We start from the raw sequence: 17,598 nt of genomic DNA, 5'->3' as shown, positions 1-17,598 counted from the left end.
AAAGCGCTATATAAGTATAATTCACTTCACTAAAAAAACAAGACTGTGTTTATAATTTTTGAAAGAAGGAAATGTTTAAAACAATAAACTTGTGGGAGAAGGAGTGCAAAGCAGCGTTGTGTCTTTGTCGGGATTCATGTATGGAATCATTTGGACCAAGAGTTAAAAGACTGGAACTTAATTTCAATTATTTTGAAAAAAACAATTAAAAAAAAAAAAGGGAATGTATGTAAGTATGTAAAATTAATTGTTGGAACATATTTTTTTATTCCTTTTATTTGTAATGATGAAAAACATAAACAATATACATACGGGGACGGCATGGCTCGCGTGGCTGCAACTTGAGGGTTCCTGGTTCGATCCCCAGCTTCTGCCATCTTAGTCACGTCCGTTGTGTCCTTGAGCAAGAGACTTCACACCCTTGCTCCTGATGCGTCGTGGTTAGGGCCTTGCATTGGCAGCTCCCGCCTTCAGCGTGTGAACGTGTGTGTGTGTGTGTGTGTGAACGGGTGAATGTGGAAATTACCATGCAACTGCATGCATAAGACATTGGTAGTTGTTTCTGTTACTTTTTAGCTTCTGTGTGTGTGTGTGTGTGTGTGTGTGTGTGTGTGTGTGTGTGTGTGTGTGTGTGTGTGTGTGTGTGTGTGTGTGTGTGTGTGTGTGTTCTGGCAATGCTTACTTAATGGGGACATCGCTCTGTTTACACAGTCACCTTTAGTGGACCTCTGACGGTATGGGGACCAAAAAAACAAGTCTCCTAAAGGGAAACCTTTTTAAATGATAGTCAGATCCATTCTGAAGATGCCCCAAGTGATTTTTACGGGGTTTCTTTTCCATTTGCTGGTTAGTTTGAGCGTGAGACATTTCAACTTTTTAATGGTCCTCAGTAGTCACGTACACATTTGTGTGAAGTATGCAACAGGATTTAAATTTGGTCCCCATGAACCCTATTAACTATAATCCTCCAGGGCCCCCACTAAGACTGATCGGCACATTACTTCATCAATCCAGAGATTTAAAGACGTGTATGAGCTAACTGGGCAGTGGCCATTTCAACTCATTTTTGTATGCCTCCACAACCTGTAGAAAGGGTGGTCCCCACAAGTCACGAACAAACACTTGGTCCCCATTCTAAATGATAACCAGTATGTGTGTGTATGTGTGTGTTTTCTGGCAATGCTTACTTAATGGGGACATCGCTGTGTTTACACAGTCACCTTTAGGGGATTTCTGACGGTATGGGGACCAAAAAAACAAGTCTCCTAAAGGGAAACCTTTTTAAATGATAGTCAGATCCATTCTGAAGATGCCCCAAGTGATTTTTACGTTTTTTTTCCCATTTGCTGGTTAGTTTGAGTGTGAGACATTTCAACTTTTTTATGGTCCTCAGTAGTCACGTACACATTTGTGTGAAGTATGCAACAGGATTTAAATTTGGTCCCCATGAACCATATTAACTCTTTCCCCCCAGGGTCCCCAGTAAGACTGATCAGCACATTACTTCGTCAATCCAGAGATTTAAAGACGTGTATGAGCTAACTGGGCAGTGGCCATTTCAACTAATTTTTGTATGCCTCCACAACCTGTAGAAAGGGTGGTTCCCACAAGTCACGAACAAACACTTGGTCCCCATTCTAAATGATAACCAGTATGTGTGTGTGTGTGTGTGTGTTTTCTGGCAATGCTTACTTAGTGGGGACATCGCTCTGTTTACACAGTCACCCTTAGGGGACCTCTGATGGTATGGGGACCAAAAAACAAGTCTCCTAAAGGGAAACCTTTTTAAATGATAGTCAGATCCATTCTGAAGATGCCCCAAGTGATTTTTACGGTTTTTTTCCCCCATTTGCTGGTTAGTTTGAGTGTGAGACATTTCAACTTTTTAATGGTCCTCAGTAGTCACGTACACATTTGTGTGAAGTATGCAACAGGATTTAAATTTGGTCCCCATGAACAATATTAACTCTTTTCCCCCCCAGGGTCCCCAGTAAGACTGATCAGCACATTACTTCATCAATCCAGAGATTTAAAGACGTGTATGAGCTAACTGGGCAGTGGCCATTTCAACTCATTTTTGTATGCCTCCACAACCTGTAGAAAGGGTGGTCCCTACAAGTCACGAACAAACACTTGGTCCCCATTCTAAATGATAACCAGTATGTGTGTGTGTAAGTGTGTTTTCTGGCAACGCTTACTTAATGGGGACATCGCTCTGTTTACACAGTCACCTTTAGGGGACCTCTGACGGTATGGGGACAAAAAAACAAGTCTCCTAAAGGGAAACCTTTTTAAATGATAGTCAGATCCATTCTGAAGATGCCCAAGTTTTTTTTACGTTTTTTTTCCCATTTGCTGGTTAGTTTGAGTGTGAGACATTTCAACTTTTTATTGGTCCTCAGTAGTCACGTACACATTTGTGTGAAGTATGCAACATGATTTAAATTTGGTCCCCATGAACCATATTAACTCTTTTCCCCCAGGGTCCCCAGTAAGACTGATCAGCACATTACTTCATCAATCTAGAGATTTAAAGATGTGTATGAGCTAACTGGGCAGTGGCCATTTCAACTCATTTTTGTATGCCTCCACAACCTGTAGAAAGGGTGGTCCCCACAAGTCACGAACAAACACTTGGTCCCCATTCTAAATGATAACCAGTATGTGTGTGTGTAAGTGTGTTTTCTGGCAACGCTTACTTAATGGGGACATCGCTCTGTTTACACAGTCACCTTTAGGGGACCTCTGACGGTATGGGGACAAAAAAACAAGTCTCCTAAAGGGAAACCTTTTTAAATGATAGTCAGATCCATTCTGAAGATGCCCAAGTTTTTTTTACGTTTTTTTTCCCATTTGCTGGTTAGTTTGAGTGTGAGACATTTCAACTTTTTATTGGTCCTCAGTAGTCACGTACACATTTGTGTGAAGTATGCAACATGATTTAAATTTGGTCCCCATGAACCATATTAACTCTTTTCCCCCAGGGTCCCCAGTAAGACTGATCAGCACATTACTTCATCAATCTAGAGATTTAAAGATGTGTATGAGCTAACTGGGCAGTGGCCATTTCAACTCATTTTTGTATGCCTCCACAACCTGTAGAAAGGGTGGTCCCCACAAGTCACGAACAAACACTTGGTCCCCATTCTAAATGATAACCAGTATGTGTGTGTGTAAGTGTGTTTTCTGGCAACGCTTACTTAATGGGGACATCGCTCTGTTTACACAGTCACCTTTAGGGGACCTCTGACGGTATGGGGACCAAAAAACAAGTCTCCTAGAGGGAAACCTTTTTAAATTATAGTCAGATCCATTCTGAAGATGCCGAAGTGGTTTTTAAGCTTCTTTTTTTTCCATTTGCTGGTTAGTTTGAGTGTGAGACATTTCAACTTTTTAATGGTCCTCAGTAGTCACGTACACATTTGTGTGAAGTATGCAACATGATTTAAATTTGGTCCCCATGAACCATATTAACTATTTTCCCCCCAGGGTCCCCAGTAAGACTGATCAGCACATTACTTCATCAATCCAGAGATTTAAAGATGTGTATGAGCTAACTGTGCAGTGGCCATTTCAACTCATTTTTGTATGCCTCCACAACCTGTAGAAAGGGTGGTCCCTACAAGTCACGAACAAACACTTGGTCCCCATTCTAAATGATAACCAGTATGTGTGTGTGTAAGTGTGTTTTCTGGCAACGCTTACTTAATGGGGACATCGCTCTGTTTACACAGTCACCTTTAGGGGACCTCTGACGGTATGGGGACAAAAAAACAAGTCTCCTAAAGGGAAACCTTTTTAAATGATAGTCAGATCCATTCTGAAGATGCCCAAGTTTTTTTTACGTTTTTTTTCCCATTTGCTGGTTAGTTTGAGTGTGAGACATTTCAACTTTTTATTGGTCCTCAGTAGTCACGTACACATTTGTGTGAAGTATGCAACATGATTTAAATTTGGTCCCCATGAACCATATTAACTCTTTTCCCCCAGGGTCCCCAGTAAGACTGATCAGCACATTACTTCATCAATCTAGAGATTTAAAGATGTGTATGAGCTAACTGGGCAGTGGCCATTTCAACTCATTTTTGTATGCCTCCACAACCTGTAGAAAGGGTGGTCCCCACAAGTCACGAACAAACACTTGGTCCCCATTCTAAATGATAACCAGTATGTGTGTGTTTTTTGGCAATGCTTACTTAATGGGGACATCGCTCTGTTTACACAGTCACCCTTAGGGGACATCTGACAGTATGGGGACCAAAAAACAAGTCTCCTAAAGGGTAACCTTTTTAAATGATAGTCAGATCCATTCTGAAGATGCCCAAGTTTCTTTACGTTTTTTTCCCCATTTGCTGGTTAGTTTGAGTGTGAGACATTTCAACTTTTTAATGGTCCTCAGTAGTCACGTACACATTTGTGTGAAGTATGCAACAGGATTTAAATTTGGACCCCATGAACCATATTAACTCTTTTCCCCCCAGGGTCCCCAGTAAGTCTGATCAGCACATTACTTCGTCAATCCAGAGATTTAAAGACGTGTATGAGCTAACTGTGCAGTGGCCATTTCAACTCATTTTTGTATGCCTCCACAACCTGTAGAAAGGGTGGTCCCCACAAGTCACGAACAAACACTTGGTCCCCATTCTAAATGATAACCAGTATGTGTGTGTAAGTGTGTTTTCTGGCAACGCTTACTTAATGGGGACATCGCTCTGTTTACACAGTCACCTTTAGTGGACCTCTGACGGTATGGCGACCAAAAAAACAAGTCTCCTAAAGGGAAACCTTTTTAAATGATAGTCAGATCCATTCTGAAGATGCCCCAAGTGATTTTTACGTTTTTTTTTCCCATTTGCTGGTTAGTTTGAGTGTGAGACATTTCAACTTTTTAATGGTCCTCAGTAGTCACGTACACATTTGTGTGAAGTATGCAACAGGATTTAAATTTGGTCCCCATGAACCGTCTAGCTCTTCCCGGGGGAACTGGCTGGGGAGAGGGAAGTCTGGGCTTCCCTGCTTAGGCTGCTGCCCCCGCGACCCGACCTCGGATAAGCGGAAGAAGATGGATGGATGGATGGATGGATGGAACCATATTAACTCTTTTCCCCCCCAGGGTCCCCAGTAAGACTGATCAGCACATTACTTCATCAATCCAGAGATTTAAAGACGTGTATGAGCTAACTGGGCAGTGGCCATTTTACCTATTTTTTTATGCCTCCACAACCTGTAGAAAGGGTGGTCCCCACAAGTCACGAACAAACACTTGGTCCCCATTCTAAATGATAACCAGTATGTGTGTGTGTTTTCTGGCAATGCTTACTTAATGGGGACATTGCTCTGTTTACACAGTCACCTTTAGTGGACTTCTGATGGTATGTGGACCAAAAAACAAGTCTCCTAAAGGGTAACCTTTTTAAATGATAGTCAGATCCATTCTGAAGATGCCCCAAGTGATTTTTATGTTTTTTTTCCCATTTGCTGGTTAGTTTGAGTGTGAGACATTTCAACTTTTTAATGGTCCTCAGTAGTCACGTACACATTTGTGTGAAGTATGCAAGAGGATTTAAATTTGGTCCCCATGAACCATATTAACTCTGTTCCCCCCCAGGGTCCCCAGTAAGACTGATCAGCACATTACTTCATCAATCCAGAGATTTAAAGATGTGTATGAGCTAACTGGGCAGTGGCCATTTCAACTCATTTTTGTATGCCTCCACAACCTGTAGAAAGGGTGGTCCCCACAAGTCACAAACAAACACCAACCTGTAGAAAGGGCGGTCCCCACAAGTCATGAACAAACACTTGGTCCCCATTCTAAATGATAACCAATATGTGTGTGTGTGTTTTCTGGCAATGCTTACTTAATGGGGACATCGCTCTGTTTACACAGTCACCTTTAGGGGATTTCTGACAGTATGGGGACAACAAAAACAGGTCCACTAAAGGGCAACCTTTTTAAATGATGGTCAGATCCATTCTGAAGATGCCCCAAGTGATTTTTACGGGGTTTTTTTTCCCATTTGCTGGTTAGTTTGAGTGTGAGACATTTAAACTTTTTTATTGGTCCTCAGTAGTCACGTACACATTTGTGTGAAGTATGCAACAGGATTTAAATTTGGTCCCCATGAACCCTATTAACTATATTCCCCCAGGGCCCCCACTAAGACTGATCGGCATATTACTTCACCAATCCAGAGATTTAAAGACGTGTATGAGCTAACTGGGCAGTGGCCATTTCAACTCATTTTTGTATCCCTCCACAACCTGTAGAAAGGGTGGTCCCCACAAGTCACGAACAAACACTTGGTCCCCATTCTAAATGATAACCAGTATATGTGTGTGTGTGTGTGTGTTTTCTGGCAATGCTTACTTAATGGGGACATCGCTCTGTTTACACAGTCACCTTTAGGGGACCTCTGATGGTATGGGGACCAAAAAAACAAGTCTCCTAAAGGGAAACCTTTTTAAATGATAGTCAGATCCATTCTGAAGATGCCCCAAGTGATTTTTACGTTTTTTTTTCCCATTTGCTGGTTAGTTTGAGTGTGAGACATTTCAACTTTTTAATGGTCCTCAGTAGTCACGTACACATTTGTGTGAAGTATGCAACAGGATTTAAATTTGGTCCCCATGAACCATATTAACTCTTTTCCCCCCTGGATCCCCAGTAAGACTGATCAGCACATTACTTCATCAATCTAGAGATTTAAAGATGTGTATGAGCTAACTGGGCAGTGGCCATTTCAACTCATTTTTGTACGCCTCCACAGCCTGTAGAAAGGGTGGTCCCCACAAGTCACGAACAAACACTTGGTCCCCATTCTAAATGATAACCAGTATGTGTGTGTTTTCTGGCAATGCTTACTTAATGGGGACATCGCTCTGTTTACACAGTCACCTTTAGGGGACCTCTGACGGTATGGGGACCAAAAAAACAAGTCTCCTAAAGGGACACCTTTTTAAATGATAGTCAGATCCATTCTGAAGATGCCCCAAGTGATTTTTACGTTTTTTTCCCATTTGCTGGTTAGTTTGAGTGTGAGACATTTCAACTTTTTAATGGTCCTCAGTAGTCACGTACACATTTGTGTGAAGTATGCAACAGGATTTAAATTTGGTCCCCATGAACCGTCTAGCTCTTCCCGGGGGAAGTGGCTGGGGAGAGGGAAGTCTGGGCTTCCCTGCTTAGGCTGCTGCCCCCGCGACCTGACCTCGGATAAGCGGAAGAAGATGGATGGATGGATGGAACCATATTAACTCTTTTTCCCCCCAGGGTCCCCAGTAAGTCTGATCAGCACATTACTTTGTCAATCCAGAGATTTAAAGACGTGTATGAGCTAACTGGGCAGTGGCCATTTTACCTAATTTTTTGTATGCCTCCACAACCTGTAGAAAGGGTGGTCCCCACAAGTCACGAACAAACACTTGGTCCCCATTCTAAATGATAACCAGTAGGTGTGTGTGTGTGTGTGTGTGTGTGTTAAGACACTTTTGCCAGTTCCCTCAAGCTGCTCTCCTTGTTGTGCCGGTTAGCTGTGGTTCTGCTTAGGCGGTGCTCTGCTTCTGTGGTTCCTGTTCCTCCACACCTTTTGGTCCCATTAAACACTGCAGACGATGACAGGTGGCGATTGCAGTCGGTCTAATGGGTTCTGCTTGAGATACAGGAAGGGGCATTGGGGATACTATCAACGGGTCTCCCCCTACAGGGGATATGTGAGTAGTGCAGCCAGAGGAGATTTGGGAGACGTTGCTACTGCTGCTCCCCTGCTGGGTGAAAAGGTCCAACCTGAGGCCGTTGGCCTTGAGTCGGATGGAGTCAGTGATGCTGCTGCGAAGAGAGTTGCGCTTGCTTCCGCGTCGTTCCATCCCCTCCTGCCGGCCCAAGATGTGGTGGAGGATGATTTTCCGGAAGGTTTGCCGGAATTCCCTGATGCGGTAGGCGTAGATGAAGGGATTGACCACAGAGTTGCCGTGAGACAGGATGATGGCCACGTACACGATCCAGAGAGGAGCGTGCGGACACTCGGGACAGAAGAAGGTGAAGCAGTTGATGATGTGTAACGGCAGCCAGCACACAGCAAAGAGTCCCACTATAATGGCCAGAGACTTGGCGGCTTGGACCTCCTTCTGGAGGGTGGAGCTGGACTTCTCCCCGTGAGCCGCCTTGACCTCCATGAGTTTGAGCTGGTGACGGGCGGCCATGAAGATACACACGTAGATGGCCAGCATCAGTAGCAGGGGCATCAAGACGCAGGCGAAGAAGTTAAAGTACACCATGTAATCCATGACGACCACCTTCTCAAATAGACACTTCATCAGGCCCGGCGGACACTCCGCGTTTTCCTTCTGGGAGAACTTGTGCCAACCCATCATGGGGGTGAGGCCGATGATGACGGAGAGAAACCAGCAGATGGCAATGATGCACTGAGCCCTCCGGCCCGTCAACAGGCTGTTGTACCTTGAGAGAGAGAAGTCCGGTCAGTGTCGAAAATGTAAATTTGTCTCTCATAGACACACTTCTTGTTTTTGACTTTGGACTGACTAGCGGCTGCACAACACCAAGACCGCGAACAGAGACACGCCGCAGGCTTGCATCCACAAAAAAAGTATACGCCACACACACATACCCCACCTCCCATCCAACGCCCTTGACGCGAATCCCTTAGGGGTGATGTCGCCTGGAGAGCTGCAGCCTGCCACCGTGGCCCCCTCTCCCCTCCCCTCTGTTGCAAGTCTCAAGATGTATGTTGTAATATGTAAATCTGCTTTTTCACACTCCAGGATTGTATTTTTTTACTCATCCTCCACCAGCGTTGACCTTTTTCCCGTATGTTACGAGGCGCCTTGTTGCGACCCATCAGCGTTCCTGTTCTGTAACCCTGTACATCAGGGGGCCCCACACTTTTTCTGCAGGCGAGCTACTTTTCAATTGACCAGCTCGAGGGGATCTACCTCATTTATATATATCATTTTTTATTTATTTATGAAAGAGACATTTTTGTAAACAAGTTAAATGTGTTTAATGATAATACAAGCATGTGTCTTTCTTTCACGAAGACAAGAATATAAGTTGGTGTATTACCTGATTCTGATGACTTGCATTGATTGGAATCAGACAGTAATGATGATAACGCCCACATTTTCAAATGGAGGAGAAAAAAAGTTGTCCTTTCTGTACAATACCACATGAAAGTGGTTGTTTTTTGGCAACTAATTCATCCAGCTTCCATACACTTTACAAGAAAAACATTGGCGGCAAATTCCGTAGCTTGCTTGATTGACATTCACGGCACCCGAGGGTCTTGTGAGATGACGCTGGCTGCTGCCAGTTCATTATTATGAAAAAATGACAGAGAGGAAGGCGAGAAACACTTTTTATTTCAAGAGAGTTTCGCGCCGTCCCTTCCGTCAAAACTCTAAAGGCCGACTGCACATTTCCTATCTTCACAATAAAATCCCTGCTTCATGCTGCCTGCGCTGACAAAATAAGAGTCTCGGAAAGCTGGCGTGCACAAGTGATGTGCACGCCAGCTTTCTGAGGGATCGCTTGTGCACGCCAGTTTTCCGAGACTCTGTATTTAGTTAGCGCAGGCAGCATGAAGCAGGGCTTTTATTGTGAAGATAGGAAATGTGCAGTCGGCCTTTAGAGTTTTGACGGAAGGTACGGCGCGAGAGTCTGTTGAAATAAAAAGTGTTTCTCGCCTTCCTCTCGGTCATTTTTTAATAATAATGATCTTGCAGCAGCCAGCGTCATCTCACAAGACCCTCCGGTACCGTGAATGTCATTTAAGTGACGTCTTGGTGAAGATTGATGATCGCTAATTTTTAGGTCTATTTTTTTTAAAAGCCTGGCTGGAGATCGACTGACACACCCCCCGCGGTCCACTGGTAGCTCGCGATCGACGTAATGGGCACCCCTGCTGTACACTGTTTGTCTAATCTTGAACGGGTTTGTGCTGATAAGTTCTGTTGTACTTGTGCAATGACAAAAAAAAGACTTACCTACAGTCATGGTCCAAAGTTTACATAGACTTGTAAACAACACAATGTCATGGCTGTCTTGAGTTTCCAAGCATTTCTAGAACTCTTAATTTTCTGTGATAGAGGGATTGGAGCACATACAGTCATGAAGTTTGGTTCCTTTATGAATTTATTAGGGGGTCTACTAAAAAATGGGACCAAATCTGCTGGGTCAAAAGTATACATACAGCAATGTTGTGTGAAGTGAAGTGAATTATATTTATATAGCGCTTTTTCTCTAGTGACTCAAAGCGCTTTACATAGTGAAACCCAATATCTAAGTTGCATTCAAACCAGTGTGGGTGGCACTGGGAGCAGGTGGGTGAAGTGTCTTGCCCAAGGACACAACGGCAGTGACTAGGATGGCGGAAGCGGGAATCGAACCTGCAACCCTCAAGTACGGCCACTCTACCAACCGAGCTAAACCGTTAATATTTGCTTACATATCCCTTGGCAAGGTTCACTGCAATAAGGCGCTTTTGGTAGCCATCTCAGCTACAATCGGGCGGGAGGCGGTGTACACCCTAGACAAGTCGCCACCTCATCACAGATAGACAGACAACATTCACACTCTAGGGCCAATTTAGTGTCGCCAATCAACCTATCCCCAGGTGCATGTCTTTGGAGGTGGGAGGAAGCCCACGCAGTCACGGGGAGAACATGCAAACTCTACACAGAAAGATCCCGAGGCTGGGATTGAACCCAGGACCATTGTGAGGCAGACGCACTAACCCCTCTACCACCGTGCTGCCTGCTCATTCAAATGTTTTGTCATATTACCACCTCCCAAAGTCCAACAACAGATTCCCTGAGTTTGTAAAGAATACATAAACATAACAATATCGACAAATAAAACACCAATATTTGTGAAAACAAACACCGAAAATGACGTGTATTGATTCGATATTGACAGCCTTGGTATTGATACTATTGCTAATTACCCCGCCAAGCAATTGAAGTCCACATTTGGTACGAATGACAAGATTATTTCCTGGTCTTTAAGAGTAAAAAATAAATCATCAACAAACTAGTCTTTTTTTAGTCTGTTTTCAGTATGACCGCCACACAGTGTGGGAGAGCAGCTGAGACAGTTTGTTTCTAGCACATTCTTCAGATGTTAAAGTGCAAAATGTCAACCCCTGCAACAACAACGTCGGAGATGCAAAAAAACCCCCCAAAAAAACGATGCAGAGACGGCGTCGGCTGTGTGAAAAGTGTCTGTTGGAAACAGGAAACACAAAGTCTCCGAGGTGCACTTTAATTCAACGACAAAAGGTCAAAGTTGAAAAGACTGTCAGTGGTAGTGTCGCTGATATCAACATCTGACATGTGAAGAGATGGGACTTGGACATGGTCTGCTCAAGCAATTAAGAGACCCACAATTTCGACTTCAGAAAAGTCAGTGTTCAAAAACAAAAAAAAGAAAATAGAAAAAATAGTTTTTTTTTATTTGAACTAAGCAAAAATCATCTGCCAATAGAACAATATTTTCCAAAACAAGTCAAAATAGCTAACCTCAATGAACCCAAAAATACCTTAAAATAAGTATATTCTCACTAATAACAACTGTACTACTACAAACCCCGTTTCCATATGAGTTGGGAAATTGTGTAAGAGGTAAACAAACACAGAATACAATGATTTGCAAATACTTTTCAACCCATTTTCAATTGAATGCACTACAAAGACAAGATATTTGATGTTCAAACTGAGAAACTTTATTTTTTTTTTTGCAAATAATAATCAACTTGGAATTTCATGGCTGCAACACGTGCCAAAGTAGTTGGGAAAGGGCATGTTCACCACTGTGTTACATCACTTTTTGTTTAACAACACAATAAATGTTTGGGAACTGAGGAAAATAACTGTTAAAGCTTTGAAAGTGGAATTCTATACCATTCTTGTTTTATGTAGAGCTTCAGCCGTTCAACAGATAATGCGCCGCACATTTTCCATGGGAGACATGTCTGGACTGCAGGCGGGCCAGGAAAGTACCCGCACTCTTTTTTTTTACGAAGCCACGCTGTTGTAACACGTGTTGAATGTGGCTTGGCATTGTTTTGCTGAAATAAGCAGGGGCGTCCATGAAAAAGAGACGGTGCTTAGATGGCAGCATATGTTGTTCCAAAACCTGTATGTACCTTTCAGCATTAATGGTGCCTTCACATATGTGTAAGCTACCCATGCCTTGGGCACTAATGCACCCCCATTCCATCACAGATGCTGGCTTTTGAATTTTGTGTCGATAACAGTCTGGATGGTTCGCTTACCCTTCGGATGACACAATGTCGAATATTTCCAAAAACAGTTTGAAATGTGGACTCGTCAGACCAAAGAACACTATTTGCATTTTGCATCAGTCCATCTTAGATGATCTCAGGCCCCAGAGAAGCCGGCGGCGTTTCTGGATGTTGTTGATAAATGGCTTTCGCTTTGCATAGTAGAGTTTTAAGTTGCACTTACAGATGTAGCGACAAACTGTATTTAATGACAGTGGTTTTCTGAAGTGTTCCTAAGCCCATGTGGTGATATCCTTTAGAGATTGATGTCGGTTTTTGATACAGTGCCGTCTGAGGGATGGAAGGTCACGGTCATTCAATGTTGGTTTCCGGCCATGCCGCTTACGTGGAGTGATTTCTCCAGAGTCTCTGAACCTTTTGATATTATGGACCGTAGATGTTGAAATCCCTAAATTTCTTGCAATTGCACTTTGAGAAAAGTTGTTCTTAAACTGTTTGACTATTTGCTCACGCAGTTGTGGACAAAGGGGTGTACCTCACCCCATCTTTTCTTGTGAAAGACTGAGCATTTTTTGGGAAGCTGTTTTTATACCCAATCATGGCACCCACCTGTTCCCAATTAGCCTGCACACCTGTGGGATATTCCAAATAAGTGTTTGATTAGCATTCCTCAACTTAATCAGTATTTATTGCCACCTTTCCCAACTTCTTTGTCACGTGTTGCTGGCATCAAATTCTAAAGTTAATGATTATTTGAAAAAAAAAAAAAGTTTATCATTTTGAACATCAAAAATGTTGTCTTTGTAGCATATTCAACTGAATATGGGTTGAAAATGATTTGCTAATCATTATATTCCATTTATATTTACATCTAACACAATTTCCCAACTCGTATGGAAACAGGGTTTGTAGATCCACTATTCCAACCCTTGATGCTGAGTGCCAAGCAGGGAGCTAATTGGTCCCATTTTTATAGTCTTTGGTATGACTCGGCCGGGGGTTTGAACTCAGAATCTACCGATCTCTAACCACAAGGCCACTGACAAACAGCGTGCCGGCCCAGTCACATAATATATGCGGCTTATACACACACACACAAGTGAATGCAATGCATACTTGGTCAACAGCCATACAGGTCACACTGAGGGTGGCCGTATAAACAACTTTAACACTGTTACAAATGTACGCCACACTGTCAACCCACACCAAACAAGAATGACAAACACATTTCGGGAGAACATCCGCACCGTAACACAACAGAACAAATACCCAGAACCCCTTGCAGCACTAACTCTTCCGGGACGCTAAAATATACAACCCCTGCTACCACCAAACTGTATATATCGGTATCAGTTGATATCGGAATCAGTAATTAAGAGTTGGACAATATCGGTATATCGGATATCGGCAAAAAAGCCATTATTGGACATCTCTACCTCAAACCATACTTGCCAACCCTCCCGATTTCCCCGGGAGACTACCGAATTTCAGTGACCCTCCCGAAAATCTCCGGGAGAAACCATTCTCCCGAACTTCTCCCGATTTCCACCCAGCCAACAATATTGGGGGCGTACCTTAAAGGCACTGCCTTTAGCATTCTCTACAACCTGTCATGACATCCGCTTTCCCTCCATACCAACAGCGTGATGGCCCAGTCACATAATATCTACGGCTTTTCACACACACACACAAGTGAATGCAAGGCATACCTGGTCAACAGCCATACAAGTCACACTGAGGGTGCCCGTATAAACAACTTTAAGACTGTTACAAATATGGGCCACACTGTCAACCCACACCAAACAAGAATGACAAACACATTTCGGGAGAACATCCGCACCGTAACACACGTAATACCCAGAATCCCATGCAGCACTAACCCTTCTGGGATATCGCAGTGCCATGTTGGCATTTTTTTTCATAACTTAAGTTGATTTATTTTGGAAAACCTTTTCACATTGTTTAATGCATCCAGCGGGGTATCGCAACAAAATTAGGCGCATTAATGTGTTTATTGTACGACTGTATATATCGGTATCGGTTGATATCGGAATCGGTAATTAAGAGTTGGACAATATCGGAGTATTGGCAAAAGAGCCATTATTGGACATCTCTAGCTCTACGGTCACATGTCAAAGGAACGTGGACCGTATCTCGATGCTAAAACCACAACTACAGTCCTGGAAAGCGAACTGTTACAAATATGCGCCACACTGTCAATCCACACCAAACAAGAATGACAAACACATTTTGGGAGAACATCCGCACCGTAACACACGTAATACCCAGAATCCCATGCAGCACTAACTCTTCTGGGATATGGCAGTGCCATGTTGGCATTTTTTTTCATAACTTGAGTTGATTTATTTCGGAAAACCTTGTCACATTGTTTAATGCATACAGTGGGGTATCGCAACAAAATTAGGCGCATTAATGTGTTTATTGTACGACTGTATATATCGGTTGATATCGGAATCGGTAATTAAGAGTTGGACAATATCGGAGTATTGGCAAAAGAGCCATTATTGGGCATCTCTAGCTCTATGGTCACATGTCAAAGGAACGTGGACCTTATCTCGATGCTAAAACCACAACTACAGTCCTGGGAGGCGAACTGTTAAAAATATGCGCCACACTGTCAATCCACACCAAACAAGAATGACAAACACATTTGGGGAGAACATCCGCACCGTAACACACGTAATACCCAGAATCCCATGCAGCACTAACTCTTCTGGGATATGGCAGTGCCATGTTGGCATTTTTTTTTCATAACTTGAGTTGATTTATTTTGTAAAACCTTGTCACATTGTTTAATGCATCCAGCGGGGTATCGCAACAAAATTAGGCGCATTAATGTGTTTATTGTACGACTGTATATATCGGTTGATATCGGAATCGGTAATTAAGAGTTGGACAATATCGGAGTATTGGCAAAAGAGCCATTATTGGACATCTCTAGCTCTATGGTCACATGTGTACGAAACGTGGATTGTATCTCGATGCTAAAACCACAACTACAGTCCTGGGAAGCGAACTGTTACAAATATGCGCCACACTGTCAATCCACACCAAACAAGAATGACAAACACATTTTGGGAGAACATCCGCACCGTAACACACGTAATACCCAGAATCCCATGCAGCACTAACTCTTCTGGGATATGGCAGTGCCATGTTGGCATTTTTTTTCATAACTTGAGTTGATTTATTTTGGAAAACCTTGTCACATTGTTTAATGCACCCAGCGGGGTATCGCGACAAAATTAGGCGCATTAATGTGTTTATTGTACGACTGTATATATCGGTTGATATCGGAATCGGTAATTAAGAGTTGGACAATATCGGAGTATTGGCAAAAGAGCCATTATTGGACATCTCTAGCTCTATGGTCACATGTGTAAGAAACGTTGACCGTATCTCGATGCTAAAACCACAACTACAGTCCTGGAAAGTGAACTGTTAAAAATATGCGCCACACCGTCAATCCACACCATACAAGAATGACAAACACAATTTGGGAGAACATCCGCACCGTAACACACGTAATACCCAGAATCCCATGCAGCACTAACTCTTCTGGGATATGGCAGTGCCATGTTGGCATTTTTTTTCATAACTTGAGTTGATTTATTTTGGAACACCTTGTCACATTGTTTAATGCATCCAGCGGGGTATCGCAACAAAATTAGGCGCATTAATGTGTTTATTGTACGACTGTATATATCGGTTGATATCGGAATCGGTAATTAAGAGTTGGACAATATCGGATTATTGGCAAAAGAGCCATTATTGGGCATCTCTAGCTCTACGGTCACATGTCAAAGGAACGTTGACCGTATCTCGATGCTAAAACCACAACTACAGTCCTGGAAAGCGAACTGTTAAAAATATGCGCCACACCGTCAATCCACACCATACAAGAATGACAAACACAATTTGGGAGAACATCCGCACCGTAACACACGTAATACCCAGAATCCCATGCAGCACTAACTCTTCTGGGATATGGCAGTGCCATGTTGGCATTTTTTTTCATAACTTGAGTTGATTTATTTTGGAACACCTTGTCACATTGTTTAATGCATCCAGCGGGGTATCGCAACAAAATTAGGCGCGTTAATGTGTTTATTGTACGACTGTATATATAGGTTTATATCGGAATCGGTAATTAAGATTTGGACAATACATAGCTCGGTTGGTAGAGTGGCCGTGCCAGCAACTTGAGGGTTGCAGGTTCGATTCCCGCTTGTGCCATCCTAGTTACTGCCGTTGTGTCCTTGGGCAAGACACTTTACCCACCTGCTCCCAGTGCCACCCACACTGGTTTAAATGTAACGTAGATATTGGGTGTCACTATGTAAAGCGCTTTGAGTCACTTGAGAAAAGCGCTATATAAATATAATTCACTTCACTTCAATATCGGAGTATTGGCAAAAGAGCCATTATTGGACATCTCTAGCTCTATGGTCACATGTCAAAGGAACGTGGACCGTATCTCGATGCTAAAACCACAACTACAGTCCTGGGAAGCGAACTGTTAAAAATATGCGCCACACTGTCAATCCACACCAAACAAGAATGACAAACACATTTTGGGAGAACATCCGCACCGTAACACACGTAATACCCAGAATCCCATGCAGCACTAACTCTTCTGGGATATGGCAGTGCCATGTTGGCATTTTTTTTCATAACTTGAGTTGATTTATTTTGGAAAACCTTGTCACATTGTTTAATGCATCCAGCGGGGTATCGCAACAAAATTAGGCGCATTAATGTGTTTATTGTACGACTGTATATATCGGTTGATATCGGAATCGGTAATTAAGAGTTGGACAATATCGGAGTATTGGCAAAAGAGCCATTAATGGACATCTCTAGCTCTATGGTCACATGTCAAAGGAACGTGGATTTTATCTCGATGCTAAAACCACAACTACAGTCCTGGAAAACGAACTGTTACAAATATGTGCCACACTGTCAATCCACACCAAACAAGAATGACAAACACAATTTGGGAGAACATCCGCACCGTAACACACGTAATACCCAGAATCCCATGCAGCACTAACTCTTCTGGGCAGTGCCATGTTGGCCTTTTTTTTCATAACTTGAGTTGATTTATTTTGGAAAACCTTGTCACATTGTTTAATGCATCCAGCGGGGTATCGCAACAAAATTAGGCGCGTTAATGTGTTTATTGTACGACTGTATATATCGGTTGATATCGGAATCGGTAATTAAGAGTTGGACAATATCGGAGTATTGGCAAAAGAGCCATTATTGGACATCTCTAGCTCTATGGTCACATGTCAAAGGAACGTGGACCGTATCT

General features: G+C 42.9%; 1 protein-coding gene across 2 annotated transcripts in view; it reads right to left on the bottom strand.

Moving 5' to 3' along the window:
* Positions 1-569: 569 nt before the first annotated feature.
* Positions 570-17,598, bottom strand: part of adora2aa (adenosine A2a receptor a) — a 36,964-nt gene continuing 19,935 nt past the window's right edge. For both annotated transcript variants that reach the window (XM_061907035.1, XM_061907036.1), the window contains exon 4: positions 570-8,458. In XM_061907035.1, the coding sequence (XP_061763019.1) occupies positions 7,546-8,458 (913 nt within the window). In that variant the 3' untranslated portion in view covers positions 570-7,545. The remainder of the gene's footprint in view (positions 8,459-17,598) is intronic.

This window comes from Nerophis ophidion, linkage group LG07, assembly GCF_033978795.1.
Source record: "Nerophis ophidion isolate RoL-2023_Sa linkage group LG07, RoL_Noph_v1.0, whole genome shotgun sequence".
Lineage (NCBI taxonomy): Eukaryota > Metazoa > Chordata > Actinopteri > Syngnathiformes > Syngnathidae > Nerophis > Nerophis ophidion.
The sequence above is the reverse complement of the archived record's forward strand: the minus strand, read 5'-3'. Positions and strand labels throughout refer to the sequence as shown.